The following is a 14059-nucleotide window of genomic DNA, read 5'->3' on the forward strand; positions in this document are numbered from 1 at the left end:
TTGAATCCCAGTAGATCTGGCTGCAGAGTATTCGCGTTCATTTCTGTACTACTTTGTGAGACATCTTTAATGTGCCAAGACAGGCTAAATCACCCAGGATGTGTATATTCATTCATTCCTTATAAATTATTCATTCAGCATCTCTGTTTGAACATTTGCTCTATATACTGTGCCAGGTGCTATAGAAATCCAAAACTTAACCAAATGGAAATCATTCACTCAAAAAATATGTCTACCTAGGACTATACCATCTATAAAAATAAGTATAACATGAAATATGCAGTGATAAGAGCTATAGAATAGATTGCCTTTTTAAAGCAGTATCGACATTCAGAAAAGGGAAAGAGTTTTTCCATTTGGGAAGGTGAAAAGTCTCAGAGAATGGCAGCATTTGATTTATTTCTTGACATATGGGAAGGATTTAGACATGGGACAATGAGAAAGTAGGACATATACAAGAATATCAGGCAGAGAAAATAAACAATTACCCAGATAGATGAGGTTAGAGAAGAATATGCCATGAACAGTGAAAAAAAGCCATTTCTGTAATTGATAGCCAAAAATAGAATAGTGTGGATATGTTACTTCCCAGTTTGAAAATATGTCTTCTGTTCCCTCACACAATTAACCACCTACGCTTGTTTTTGTTCTCCCTTCTTTTATCTAATAACTCTTCATATATGGATGCTCAAGTCACTTCTAAAGAAAAGAAACTTCATTATAGGTGGAAGTAAAATGTATTCCCATTGAAATATTAAGAATCATTTATTTATTAAAAAAATTAAAGAGAAGTCTATTCACTCAGGAAACATTTTTGATACATTATTTCAGGCCCTAGACTGCACTAAGAATAAATTACAAAGTAAAATGCCTTTTTCTCCCCGCTTCAGGAGTCTGAGAGTCTAATATAGGAAACAAACAAATAAGAAATTTCAGGGTACAAGGAGCTCTGTGATAGAGGAGTGCACTAGGAATGATGATAACCCAAGCAAGGGTACCCTAGTCAGGTCTGAGGATGATAATCTTGGAAAGCTTCCAAAAGAGACAACATATCCAAGGCCATTCTTTTTATTCTTTTCTTAAAAAATAAATAGGTTCAACCCAGATGTTCTTATATTAAAAAGTAATTATTTAAATCAAATTATTTTAATATTAAATGATTGATATTTTGATATTAAATATTTAAAGTTGCTATATCCTGGTATCTTGTATTAGCATATGTAAATATTCTTTACTCATTTTAATGTTGTATAGCAATCTGTTCTATAGTTCTAAAGCTAACCTACTGAGAAATCTGCATTTCAACTTTTCTAACTAAAGCAGAACTAAAGTAAATGTACACACAAAAGTGTGCAATGTACATAGCATGCATATATAGGTATATTATATATGCACATAATCACCTTTGCATTGGTATCTCTGTAAGACAAATTCTTAGAAATACACTTGGATTTTTTACCATACTGTACAAAAATTAAAACCATTAACATTAGCCATTAATTTTAGACTTCCAGTTTAATACATACAAAATTATATTATTACGTTAATCTCTTTGAGTACTAGTAGAGTATCTTTTCATGTCTACTGACTGGTTATCTTTCATCTGTGAACTAGTTCCTGTCAGGTCTGGGAATTTACCCTGTACAAGTTAATAAGTTATCTTTTTAGTATTTCATGGATACTAGCAAAAGATACAAAACTGGGTCAGAAATGAGAATTTTAATATCCGAGCATGATGGGACACACCTATAATCCCAGCACTCAGGATACTGAGTCAGGAGGAGTGCCATGAGTTGAGGCCAGCCTGGTCTGCATAAGTGAGTTCAAGACCAGCCTGCACTACATAATGAGACCCTGTCTCAAAAAAGAAAGAAAGAAAGAGAGGGAGAGAAAGAGAGGGAGGATTTTATTGGTTGCAGCACAGCAAGCAGCAGGAGCATTGTATTTGTGTTGTTTTCTTTTGTCCCCAAGTTACACAAGTGTAATGCAGAAGGCCTGTGGGCAGTGTTACACATGCAGTCGGTACTTGGCATAGTTGAAGATCACACAGCTTGACAATTGAATAGTACATTTCTTATCCTTTTTTTAATTTGAATTTTACTAGTTGTTTTTCTCCATTCATGAATTTTATTGCATACAAGAAAATACTGCCCTATTAAATGAAAAACATTGACAAATTTGTTTTGTCTTCCACTTTATCTTTTTAGCCTTTTCCATTTTGATTTTTTGGGAATTTACTTTTGTATTAAGAATGATATATAGAGACCTGCTTTGGTTTTGTCATAGCTAGCCAGCTCCTGCAACTTCGTTTTTCATCTTTCCCCAACTTGTTTGAAATGAAGCCTTCAGTGGATAGTAATGTTTCATTTATACTTTACCTCTTAATTTTTTATTTGTCTTCTATTTGTATGGTATTACTACTCCAGCTGTATTTTCTACTTACTATAGATTTATAATCCATGTAACACCTTGAAGAATTTTTTCTCGTAATTTTTCTTTTATTTAGAAAAATTTAACTATTTTCACTTACTCTTGAATGGGCCTTTTAAAATAACAAGACAGTAACTATGAATAGAAATCCTAAGCAACCATCTTTTATAATTTTATCCTCCTTTTATGAGATTCAAATTTGAATTTCCACAAATTCAGAAGCATAGCTTCTATTTATAACATCTAAAAAGTTTTTTACTTTTAAATTCATATGTTTGTGGTACATAATGAATATATTCATTGTGAAATATTGTTATATACATAATCATATCTTGATTTTCTTTATTTTGACATAGGTTCCTTGTAGTTTGGAATACTGGGATGAAATCCTGAAGGTTTTTGTTGCTTTTCGTGAATTTAGTCTATCTGAAAGCAAAGTTTGTGAACTGCAGTTGCCAGATATCAATCTTGTGAATGACCAGAAGAAACTGGTATCCTCAGACCTTTGGAGAATTGTCTTGAACAGCAATCAAAATGGAGCTGATGACCAAAGGTAACTAAAGATGAGAAAAACAGTGATACTACACTGGGAAACAATCACCAGATCATCTTATCTAGTGACCCCAGTTACTTGGTAGGTAGGGTGTCTAGCATCTGCATTTCTCTGAACTGTAGATGAGAAACAGGAAGAAAGATAAAAATCTGATATTTCACAGTCTCTGTACTAAAAATCCTGTTTTATTCATAGAACAGTGTGTGCCCTCACTACTTGTTCCTTAAATACAAAAAAAGGTATAAAAATCAAACTTAAAAAAGTCATCCTGCATGCAAAAATATAGAGGAAAAGATCCATAAACACCTCAATAGACTGTACTACTAGGATGATAACACTGGGACATTAAAAGGAAGGTTAAGTAAATTCAATTTCCTCCTTCTAAAAGGTAAATTTTGGGGCTAGGGATTTAGCTCAGTGGCATAAGCGCCTGCCTGGCTAGCACAAGGTCATGAGTTCAATCCCTGGTGCAAAAGAAAATTAAATGAATAAATAAAAGGTAAATTTTGGAAATATTTAATTGTTAAATGGTTTTTTAGATTTTCAGACACAAATCTGCAGAGCTATAGAATTCAGCTATTCCAAATCATGCCCCAGGACTTCCTATTCCATGTCTCTTGCAGGATAGGTGGCTTGTAACAGAGAGGCGCTAGATTATATCTTTTGCCCAGTGTTATCCTGCTTAACACATGGATTGACCAAAGGTCAAGAAAAATAGCTTCAGGGGCTGGGGATTTAGCTCAGCAGCATAAGCGCCTGCCTTGCAAGCAGGCAGTCGTGAGTTCAATCCCCGGTACCGATAAAAATGAAAAAGACAAAAAAGAAAAAGAAAAATAGCTTCAACAAACGGTTCTTCAGTATGTCTTCTGCTTTATACATCCCTGCTAAGCCTTTATGCATGTGGTCTTATGCAAGGCAAGAAAGTAAGCCACAACTTGTGGAACCCTTTTCTCGGATTACATAGCATTACATATGCCATGAGGCTATGTTTTTCATTGCTTTCAACGTCCTACCTTCCAGTTCTACTGATGAATTGGCTTTACTGTTACCTTACTCCTTTTGTACAGTCTCTTCTTCCCGCCCCCATAAATATTCTGACATCAATAGAGACAAAAACGTCCTCCATTCCAGTACTCTACAAATCAACTATTTTCTCTATAACCTTTATTTTTGTCCATATGTATACATTTGTTATAATCATTTTGTATTGATTCCTACTTTATATTATAAATAATTGTGTTTTTATTTTGAGAGTACTTTTTATTAATACCATGTTTTCATTGAAGAATCTTTGGAAGATAGGAAATAATTCTGCCCACAATCATTGCACAAAAATAAACTCTTAACATTTTTGTCTATACCTTCACAGTTTTGTTTATTAATTACTTTGTAAAATATATACTTTATGTATATTATTTCAAGGTCGTCTGGGCTTTTTAAAAATAATTGCCTTCCTAATGTATTACAGTACCTAGTAATATACTGTATAATTAATAAAAATATAATAGAAACATAAGGTCTTGATTTTACAAAAAGCAATACAGCATTTAAAAACACCACCAGTTCTATATAAAATTAACAGATGGGTAAATGACCCGTTACAATGTTAAATTATGTGCAGTCAAATGGAGATAGCTGTGCCCATCCTCAGAATCCTAATTCATGAAAAGAATTGTCTTATAAAAAGGATTCATATAAGGATGTGTGATTCTTTCCTCATGTGATAAAAATTGAATCTCTAGGAGGTTTGTTTTTTTAAATGCTTTCTTCTTTAGATGTGCTTAAAAAAAGGAAGCCATCTCAGTGGTAGTAAGTACATTCACATTTATACTTTCTTCTTTCCTGCTCCCTTATGATCCCAGAAAGGAAGTCACTTTCCACTTAGTATTCTTTGAAATGGTAACCTACATCTTTTGTGTGTGTATATAAGGAGGAACTGCTTTCCATTTCCCAAAGCATTGACCCTTGCCTTGTAAACAGTGGATAAATCAGGACGAATGATGATGGGTGATCCCTAATTTTTTTTTCCTGCCAGTTGAACTCTACTACCTGTGTGACTGTGGCCTCCTGATATTGTTCTCCACTTGATTGTTTGGATCTATATCTCTGTATATATCCTACATTTTGCCAGTGGCTTCTTTTTTTAATCTTTGGCATTTCATTAGCCATTGAGACCTAAGTCTTGACACTTGGAACTATGATGTCACTTGTATTTCCCATCATGTGATGGCATAATTTAGAAAAATCTTTTCTTTATTCTTTCGTAAGACCAAACTTGAATCTCTGCCTGCTTTGCTTTGGGTAGCATTGTTTTCTGTGTATCTTTTTGAGGACTTTTGCCATTTCCTTCCTCCTGGGAGTTGGTCTTTGCCATGTCATCCTTCTCCCAAGAGCATTCAATGTTCCTCAGTTAAAGTTCTGGGCTGATAGCACTGATACTGTCTCTGTGTCATCTTGCTTGTTTTGTAACTCTTGAGAAAGAGGACTGATACTTTCACTTTCTTTAAGTTATGTTCAAGGAATTCTTTACTCACAGGTCAGTATTTAAGGCTGTTTCCCAAACTGCAGATTGCAACTCATTAGTGGATAATGAAATAATTTACCAGGTTGCAATTAACTTCTTAAATAAAATGCAATAAGATAGAATTCCATCATGAAAAAGACAAATATTGTGTGATGCCACTTATATGAGATACTGAAAATAGTCAAATTCATAGAGACAAAAAACTGTAATAGTGTTGCCAGGGGCTAGAAAGAAGGAAGAATGGAAAGTTATTATTTAATGGATATGATATTTCCTTTTGGGAAAATAAAGTGCTGGAGACAGATAGTGATGAAAGTGGTACAAAAATGTGAATATACATAATATCTGAGCTCTTTAATGTGATTAAAATGATAGCTTTCATGTTATGTACGTTTTAACACAAAAATATCAGTGTGTGTCATATTTTCACGATCCATCCCATTTTACTTGTGTTTACTGAGTTATAATAGAGGTATATTTTTTATTTGGAGTTTGGGTTGAGGCATTTAAAACCCACAACTGTAAGGAGTGGAGAACTTGGTCCAGCAGGCGCACCCATCCTCTCGTGTGCTCTCATCCACTCAGCACTCTCCTGGGAATGATAGCAGTGTCTGTGCATTAGGCAAAAGAGAGTTCATGTGAACCAGTGTTGAAATCCAGTGTCCACTGAGCTGAAAGCCAGTGAGGTTTCTCTTGGGGCACTAAAGGTAATCTCCAACAACTCACATTAGACTAAGTAGCTAGTAGATATATAGTATCTTGTTTTATCAAAGCAAAAAAAGAGGATTTTTTTTTCTATTTTCAAATGCCAGGCATTGTGCTAAAATTGTATGCAAGTGTCTCATGTAATATTCAGAAAAGCAGGTATAACTACTCATTTTACAAATAAGAAAACTGAGTTTAACCAAATGAAATAACATGCTCCATATTACATATCATAGCAAACATTTTAGTCAGTATTTTCACACCCAAGTCATACTCCGTTTAATCTGTATGCTATGTTATAAAACCTTTATTGCCACAAAAGGATCCAGAGAGCAACTTAAGACCTCATCAGTGAAGTCAGATTAATGGTCATAGTTAACCCCAGAATGATACACAGGGCAAATCTTTTAGGACCATGCTTGCATCCCATAAAGCCTTTAAGTCAGGCTTTCTAACTTGCCATCTAGCTATACTAGATACTCCTGGCTCAGGGAATTGATGCCTGTGTATAGATTACCAAGGATAGGTGCTACCTAACCTTTTGGATAAACAGAAGGTACAGATACGTGAACTCCTGCATGCTTTCCCCTGTTTAAAATGTTTTCAGTATTCAAAAGTTTACAGTTGAAGTTAGAGATGGTTGAACAAACTACTGAATCTAGAGCTATTACTAAGGTTTTGCCTCTAGGAGCCATTTCCTAATAATGTTAAAAGTGTGCAGCAATGGAAAATTTTGTAAATACTGCCAAAGAATTTGACCAATGTTGTAAATCTTTTGCAAAAAAGGAGAAGTATTAAAATATCTATAGTAGGTTGTGGTTTTTGGTTTGGTTTTCTTTTCTTTTTCTGTACTTTTTTTTCCCCCTTTTGATAACTGAATCAGGTCAAAGTTCATTGTTGTACCTATTAAAGAAATTAAAAACCCAGTGTGGTGGCACACACCTGTAGTCCCAATTTTTCAGGAGACCGAAGCAGGAAGATCCTGAGTTCAAGGCCAGCCTGGACATCTTAGTAAGACCTTGTCTCAAAAGTAAAATAAAAAGGGCTAGGACTATATCTCAGTAGTGGAGGCCCTCAGAGAGCTATCTCTAGTGCCATTTTTTTAAAGCAGTTATAAGCTTCTAGCGAGATCATTGTTAATATTTATGACTGTTTAGTTTTGTTGCTACTTTTGTAGTGTATGGTTATGATAGAATTAAGTATCAATTATAAATGCACTTGCTCAAAATACACTTTAAGTATTTCACATTACATATATAAGCTTAATCTTTTAAGAAATATTTAATTTTCATCTGACTTTAATTTTTAAATAAAAGTCTAAATGTTTTAAATGTAGATTAACCTAGGAACCACTTTACACAGGAGTTGATTATTAAAAAGTATTGCTGACCACTTGAGTATAGTTTTGTGATTGAGGAGTTGCTATATATACTTTATATACTTTGAGGGGGTACTAGGTATTAAGCCCAGGAATTTGCATGTGCTAGGCAAGTTCTACCACTGAGTTGTATCCCTATACTTTCCTAAATTTTATTTTGAGACAGCATCTCACTAAGTGAGGCCAAGTTGGCCTCCAATTTGTGATTTTCCTACCTGGGGTTATAGGCATGTGCCACAACACTGAACTTTAAAATGTTTTCTCTAAGCATTGCTTCTGCATTTAATTTAGGAAGAATGAAGAATTAATCCCCCAGGTTTTTTGCCTCTACTAGCACCAATGTAGCCAGTAGCCATATGTTCTGTACACATTAGTGGCCACCATGTGCAGAAAGCTTCCCTCCTGTGAATGCCTTTATTATTCTTTTTTTAATCACACTTGGCTTGTGTAAATTGGTTTTAAGAGGATGAGCAAGTAAAGAGAGAAATTATGTAGTGCAATTGTACATAAAACTCTCATTTATGGACATAATCATAACTTTTATGGTAGCTACTACAATGTTCAGTGATAGCATATTGATTGACCCATGTGGCAGTATGGACAATCTGAAAAAGTGAAATAAAAATGAAACGTCAACTAAGATGAGACAAAATTTTATGGAAATAAAGAGTGAGAGTACATTTAAAAATTATTCACTTTGGGGGATTTTTTGCTTTGTTTTTTAGATAAGGTTTCACTATGTAGTTTAGAATAGCCTTGAATTCATTATGTAGTCCAGGATGGCTTGAAATGCATGGTGATCATCCTCTGACCTCAGCTTCCCAAGTGCTAGGATTACAGGTGTGCACCATGGGTGGATTTTTCTTTTCTTTCTTTTTTTTTTTTTTTTTCTTTTTTAGACAAGATCTTCCTATGTAGTTCATGCTGGCTTTGAACTTACTACATAGCCAAGGCTGGTCACTTTTTGATTGTTGGATTTGTATTTAATGAATTCAGACATTGTCCTGCATTCTTTGAGCACCAGAGTCATACTTTGAATTGTTTTGGCCTTCAACTGAGAACAAATTGTCAATAAGTTTTATGAGATATACATGAAAAAAATTGGGTTTGAAGGTAGGTCAGCATGACCTGGAGATTGAGGAATGCTTTGAAAGCTTTCTGCTAACAATCTATATAGAATATGCAACATGAACTTATTTTTTTAAAACTTGTTTATGTAAGTAAATACAGAAGATTTGATGATAACATATTGACTATAGCATTTGGGGGTACTTTAAAAATTCTTGTAGAAAGACATTGCACATATATAGTATTTTTAAATTTAGGTTATTCAACTTCTTTTATTTTTTATAGCTCTGCAAGTGAATCTGGTTCTCAAAGCACATGTGATCCACTTATAACTCCAACAGCCCTGGCTGCCTGTACCAGAGTTGACTCCTGTTTTACCCCGTGGTTTGTCCCATCTCTTTGCATGTCCTTCCAGTTCGCTCACCTGGAGTTCCATCTGTGTCATCACCTTGACCAACTAGGCACAGGTACTCTCTACTTGACATCAGGATAACATCCACCAAATACTTGTTATTTTTTCTTGAGTGTCCTCAAGATACAGCTCATCATTTTTACCCAGCTGATTTATTTTCAAGAAATACGAAGTGAACAGTAAGCTTATTCTGAATTTGATCTGATTCAACAGATGTACTATTTCCTTTTGAACTAATGTAGGCATGTAGAAGTTACCAGTGATACTGAGCTGACATGTTTTGGCATTATTCCTAATGAGAAGTTAAAGGAAGCTACAAAAATTATAAGTTTTACTATTATTCCAGTTACGGTCTTTTTCAAAGAAATAGATCTAGTTTTGTTTTATTTCCTGACTCGTTACTTTAGGGGCAAATAGATTGTCAAAGTGCTTACTATTACCTGATTTCAAAAGCGTGAGTACCTTCTAAAGAGAAGGGCATATTCTCAAATTAATTTAAAAGAGTCTCATTTTTACAAGTTTAGAAGGAAGATGCTTAAATTTGTTCACACATCAGAAGTAGCTTTTTATAAATTTGCTAATCTTAAGAACAGTTATTTCTGAAGTATCATGTTCTATATGAATCTTTCCTAGCTATTACATTTTGACTTAGGTGTTAAATAGTCAACCTGCATATAATAGAAGAAGGAGAAAATTTCAGACTAAAACCAAGCATAACTGCTGTTAAAATCTTGCTTTTTCTAAATCTCTTTAAGTGATACTTATTTTTTGAGATACAGTTGATCAGAGATTTAGATACTTGCCTGTTTTATTTATCTTTTGTGATCAAATTTTTTCTGTAAAAGTGAAAGTAACCTTTGAATTTTGATGTTTAAGAAAATGTTTGAATTCATTAAATAAAATTCAGCAACCAAAAAGTGACCAGCCTTGGCCACGTAGTGAGTTCAAGGCTAGTCTGAACTACATAGCAAGATCCTGTCTCAAAAAAAAAAAAAAAAAAAGCCACCCATGTTGCACACCTGTAATCCTAGCACTTGGGAAGCAGAGGCCAGAGGATCACCATGAATTTAAAGCCATCCTGGACTACATAATGAGTTCAAGGCCATTCTAAACTACATAGTGAAACCTTATCTAAAAAACAAAGCAAAAAATCCCCCAAAGTGAATAATTTTTAAATGTACTCTCACTCTTTATTTCCATAAAGTTTTGTCTCATCTTAATTGCTGTTTTGCATGTTTTTTAACAGCTTCACCGCAATACCTACAGCCATTCATTTCTGACAGAAATGTACCGTCTGAACTAGAATACATGATTATTTCCTTCAGAGAACCACACGTGTATCTTCGACAGTGGAATAATGGTTCTGTCTGCCAGGAAATCCGGTTCTCAGCTCACGCTGACTGTAAGCTTTTAGAATGCAGAAATGTCACAATGCAAAGTGTGGTAAAACCCTTCAGCATCTCAGGACAGATTGCAGTTTCCAGCAGTGTCGGGGGAAAGCTGCTTGAGTGCACCATGAGAGTGGATTCTGTGTCTGCAAACTTTGGACAGCATGTGGTTCATTCTCTGAACACTGCAGTACAAGCTTGGCAGCAGGTATGCACATTTCACAGCACTGTACAGTTGGCTGTGAAGACATTTTATTAGCTACTATGTGTTATACATTAAGCACAAACAAAAATGGGAGAGAATGAAAAATTTGATAGGCAACATAACATGCAAGGCCTCTGCATGGGGAAAGTGATGCATGTTGTCTTTGTTAAACTTCGGAGAATATGGGTTCTCTATACATGCATCAGAGACCATGCCCACATTTTTATGACTGTCTACTAAACCTATGTGGAAAGTCACATAATTACAGAAATTTTTTCTTAGTAATATGGCTTTAGCTTGCTAAAGTGTCAACTTAGCTATATATGAGTATCCATCACAGAAATGAAGAACTTGTAACCTTTCTGATAATAAGCATTCCAGCTTCTCAAACAAAAAAAACAAGGAGATGGAATCTTTGAGCACAATATAGTCCTAGTCTTTTCATTTACCATCATTCTACATTTTTGATTTGCTAAAAAGTACTAGATACAGATTTTTAGGTTATGGACTCTTGACTAATAATTTTTAGTTGTATATTTTATCAGAAATTATCCATATTAAAAGGACAAAGTAAAGTCTATGCTAGGTGGCACATTTAAAATGGGAAACCTAGCTAGGCATGATGGCACATGGCTGTAATCCCAGCACTCTGCCAGGCTGAGGCAGAAGGATTACATTCAAGGACAACATAACAACTTAGACCCTGTTTTAAAAAGGGGTTGGAGAGATAGGAATGTAGCTCAGCAGCACAGCACTTGCCTGGCAAGAGCAAGGCCCTGGGAATGATTCCTGGTACAAAAAAAAAAAAAGGAAAGGGATCTAGAGATGAACGGAGGGGAGGAAAAAGGAAAGGGAAAGGGGATCAGAAAAAGGAATTAAGATGTATTATCTGCATGTACCAATTCCCCACAAGGAATATAAACATTATGTACTAACAAGGGATAGGAATGTAGATTAGTGTATCTCCAGGACGAAAACAAAACAAAACACCTGAAGAAAAGGGAGGTATTGAAAATGTAGCTCAGTGCAGAGAATCTGGTTTCAACCCCAGTACTACAAAAGTATAAAAGAGAATAGGAAAACTATTTTTACTGTCATGGAAGTAATTTCATAGAATGTCTGGATGATGATATGTTCAGCATTTTAATAACAAATCATTTCTACCTCCATACTTCTGACTTTCAATGTTTTATTGCCTTCCCATCATGTTTGGTTGCCATTTAAGCTGAAATATTTCCCTATACCATGTTGATTTTAATGTACTCTTCTGTGGCACTGGCTCCACAGAAGGAATGGGCCTGCCTACTATACTGACCCCTGTCCGAGACGGGGACACCAAAGGAGAGGGGAGGAGCTTTAGTTTGCCAGCTTAAGAATTTTTACAGAAATACGTAAAAAATTGGGGAGGGGATATTTTTACGAGAATAACAAGAATTATTATGGAAATAATTGTTTATTTGAATAAATAATACTAAAAAAGAATTTTTAGTTCTCTAAGAATTTTTGTAGAATTAAACTTTATGGATATAAAATTTAATGTTTGCTTTATATGCATGAAGCCTTATACAAGACTAAGGAATTAATTACCTAACATGGTACTACAATAGCAAAGGGAGAGAAGATAACACATCTGTTTTATATTTTTAAAATCTTTTTTAAGGGCATTCCATGGTTTTCTTGTTGCAAAGGACATGCGTAAAATAAGAGCTAGTGTGATCTAAATCTTTGCAGCTGGTTCAAATAGCAATGTGAAAAAAACTTCCATGGCTCCAATTTCTGGGAGTTTTTTGGTCATATTTTGAACAATGCATTTAATAAAAAACAAACCTAGAAAAATATAAAAGAGTCATTGATAGAGCATTTAAACCAAGGATATTTTTGTCTTGCTATCAGAACCATTATAAGAGGACTCATGTGTAGCAACTACTGTGAAATGGCCTTCACAAATATCAGTTTCCTCTTGGTAAAAATATTCTCTTAGACACAGCTATACATATAAATAAAATATGGTACATAAATATTTAAATATTTTAAACCACATCAGAGTGTGAATGACTGACTGGCTAACACAATGCCTTGAAGGAATATTCTGAGTTTTTCTTTTTTTTTAAGGAATTGTATATTTGATTAAGTAGAGCCATATGTCACGTAGCATATTGCTGACAGGTACATTCTATGAATAGTTGGTTCTGATTTATAAAGGGATTTGGCAATGTTAACATGAGCCACAAGAGGATATACTTCGGTAATTGTTGCTGTAATTTTCTTGTTTCCTCCCATGTCAAATGTACTTGCCACCAAGTTTTAATGTGGTAGGCATCTAACCCTGTGTATTCTAAAGTAAATACAAAACTACTTTGAAATTATAGAACATTTGACATTGAAATGCACTGGTAGAGGTTTATTAAGTTCATTGTTTTCAACGTACTATGAATGTGGTTTATCCTCTTTAGGGAGTTTCATTTCCCACATTTGGATTTTATTGTGTGTATAATGCTTAAATACAATATAATTTTTGTCAAGAGAAGAATGAATTTCATAAACAAGATAAGTGATTTGAGTTCTTCACATCCTTTGATCAGATTCATATCAGGAGCTAGTCATTCTCACCCGGTATAGATGGACCAGACTGTTGAAGCATGAGGCAGTTTGGCCTTTCACCTGTGGGTCATAAGTCCAATATTAACAGAACCCTTCATCTGTGTCTGATTTCTCTGGCTTTAGGTTTTCTTCTCTCTTTTATAAATAATAACTATTATATGAAATCAGATTTAGGGCCCCAAATACCACTTTCAGTTGCAATTATATCCTGTGCCACATTTGTAGGTTTGTATAAAATTTAAGGATCTTTTTGTAAATCAAGATTATATTCCCTTATACCAAAACAGTATTTCTGCTTAATTGCAAATGCCTGTACAATATGCCATAAAACTTAAAGGAAAATAAGCCACCTTTTAACTATAAATCCTAGTGTGCATTCTAAGGCTCAGCATATAGGATGGCACATTAAATGTGTATGAACTTTTTAATAATTTACAGAAAATTTAAAACATTCCAAGAAATGTTTAAACTTATTAGTTATAATGAACTCCACAGATGAAGGAACAGTAGAAAAACAGTTCCCTGAGGACTTTAAGTATTCTTTAGAAAAATGTAAACAAGCCCCTTGTGTTCTTTAATTTACATTTTTTCCTTAAACCCTCATCATTTATTAAAGGCCAGTTTTTAGAGATGAGGAAAGTAATATGATTTTTTTCTACTCAAGCGCCATCTGGCAACTTAACCTTTATGTTGAGATTGATCCCAATTCATTATGAAAACTGAGTTTTAATCTCAGGATGTGTAACTAAGTGGGAGATTGGAATCATATCCTTTCCTTCATGTTTGTACTCTTGG

General features: G+C 34.3%; 1 protein-coding gene across 7 annotated transcripts in view; it reads left to right on the plus strand.

Moving 5' to 3' along the window:
• Positions 1-14059, plus strand: part of Vps13b (vacuolar protein sorting 13 homolog B) — a 683809-nt gene that overhangs the window by 574742 nt on the left and 95008 nt on the right. For all 7 annotated transcript variants that reach the window (XM_063257835.1, XM_013143877.3, XM_003479878.5 and 4 more), the window contains 3 exons: positions 2787-2983; positions 8944-9125; positions 10317-10666. In XM_063257835.1, the coding sequence (XP_063113905.1) occupies positions 2787-2983; positions 8944-9125; positions 10317-10666 (729 nt within the window). The remainder of the gene's footprint in view (positions 1-2786; positions 2984-8943; positions 9126-10316; positions 10667-14059) is intronic.

Source organism: Cavia porcellus, unplaced genomic scaffold, assembly GCF_034190915.1.
Source record: "Cavia porcellus strain 051 isolate PalLab524CR breed Dunkin Hartley unplaced genomic scaffold, mCavPor4.1 scaffold_10, whole genome shotgun sequence".
Lineage (NCBI taxonomy): Eukaryota > Metazoa > Chordata > Mammalia > Rodentia > Caviidae > Cavia > Cavia porcellus.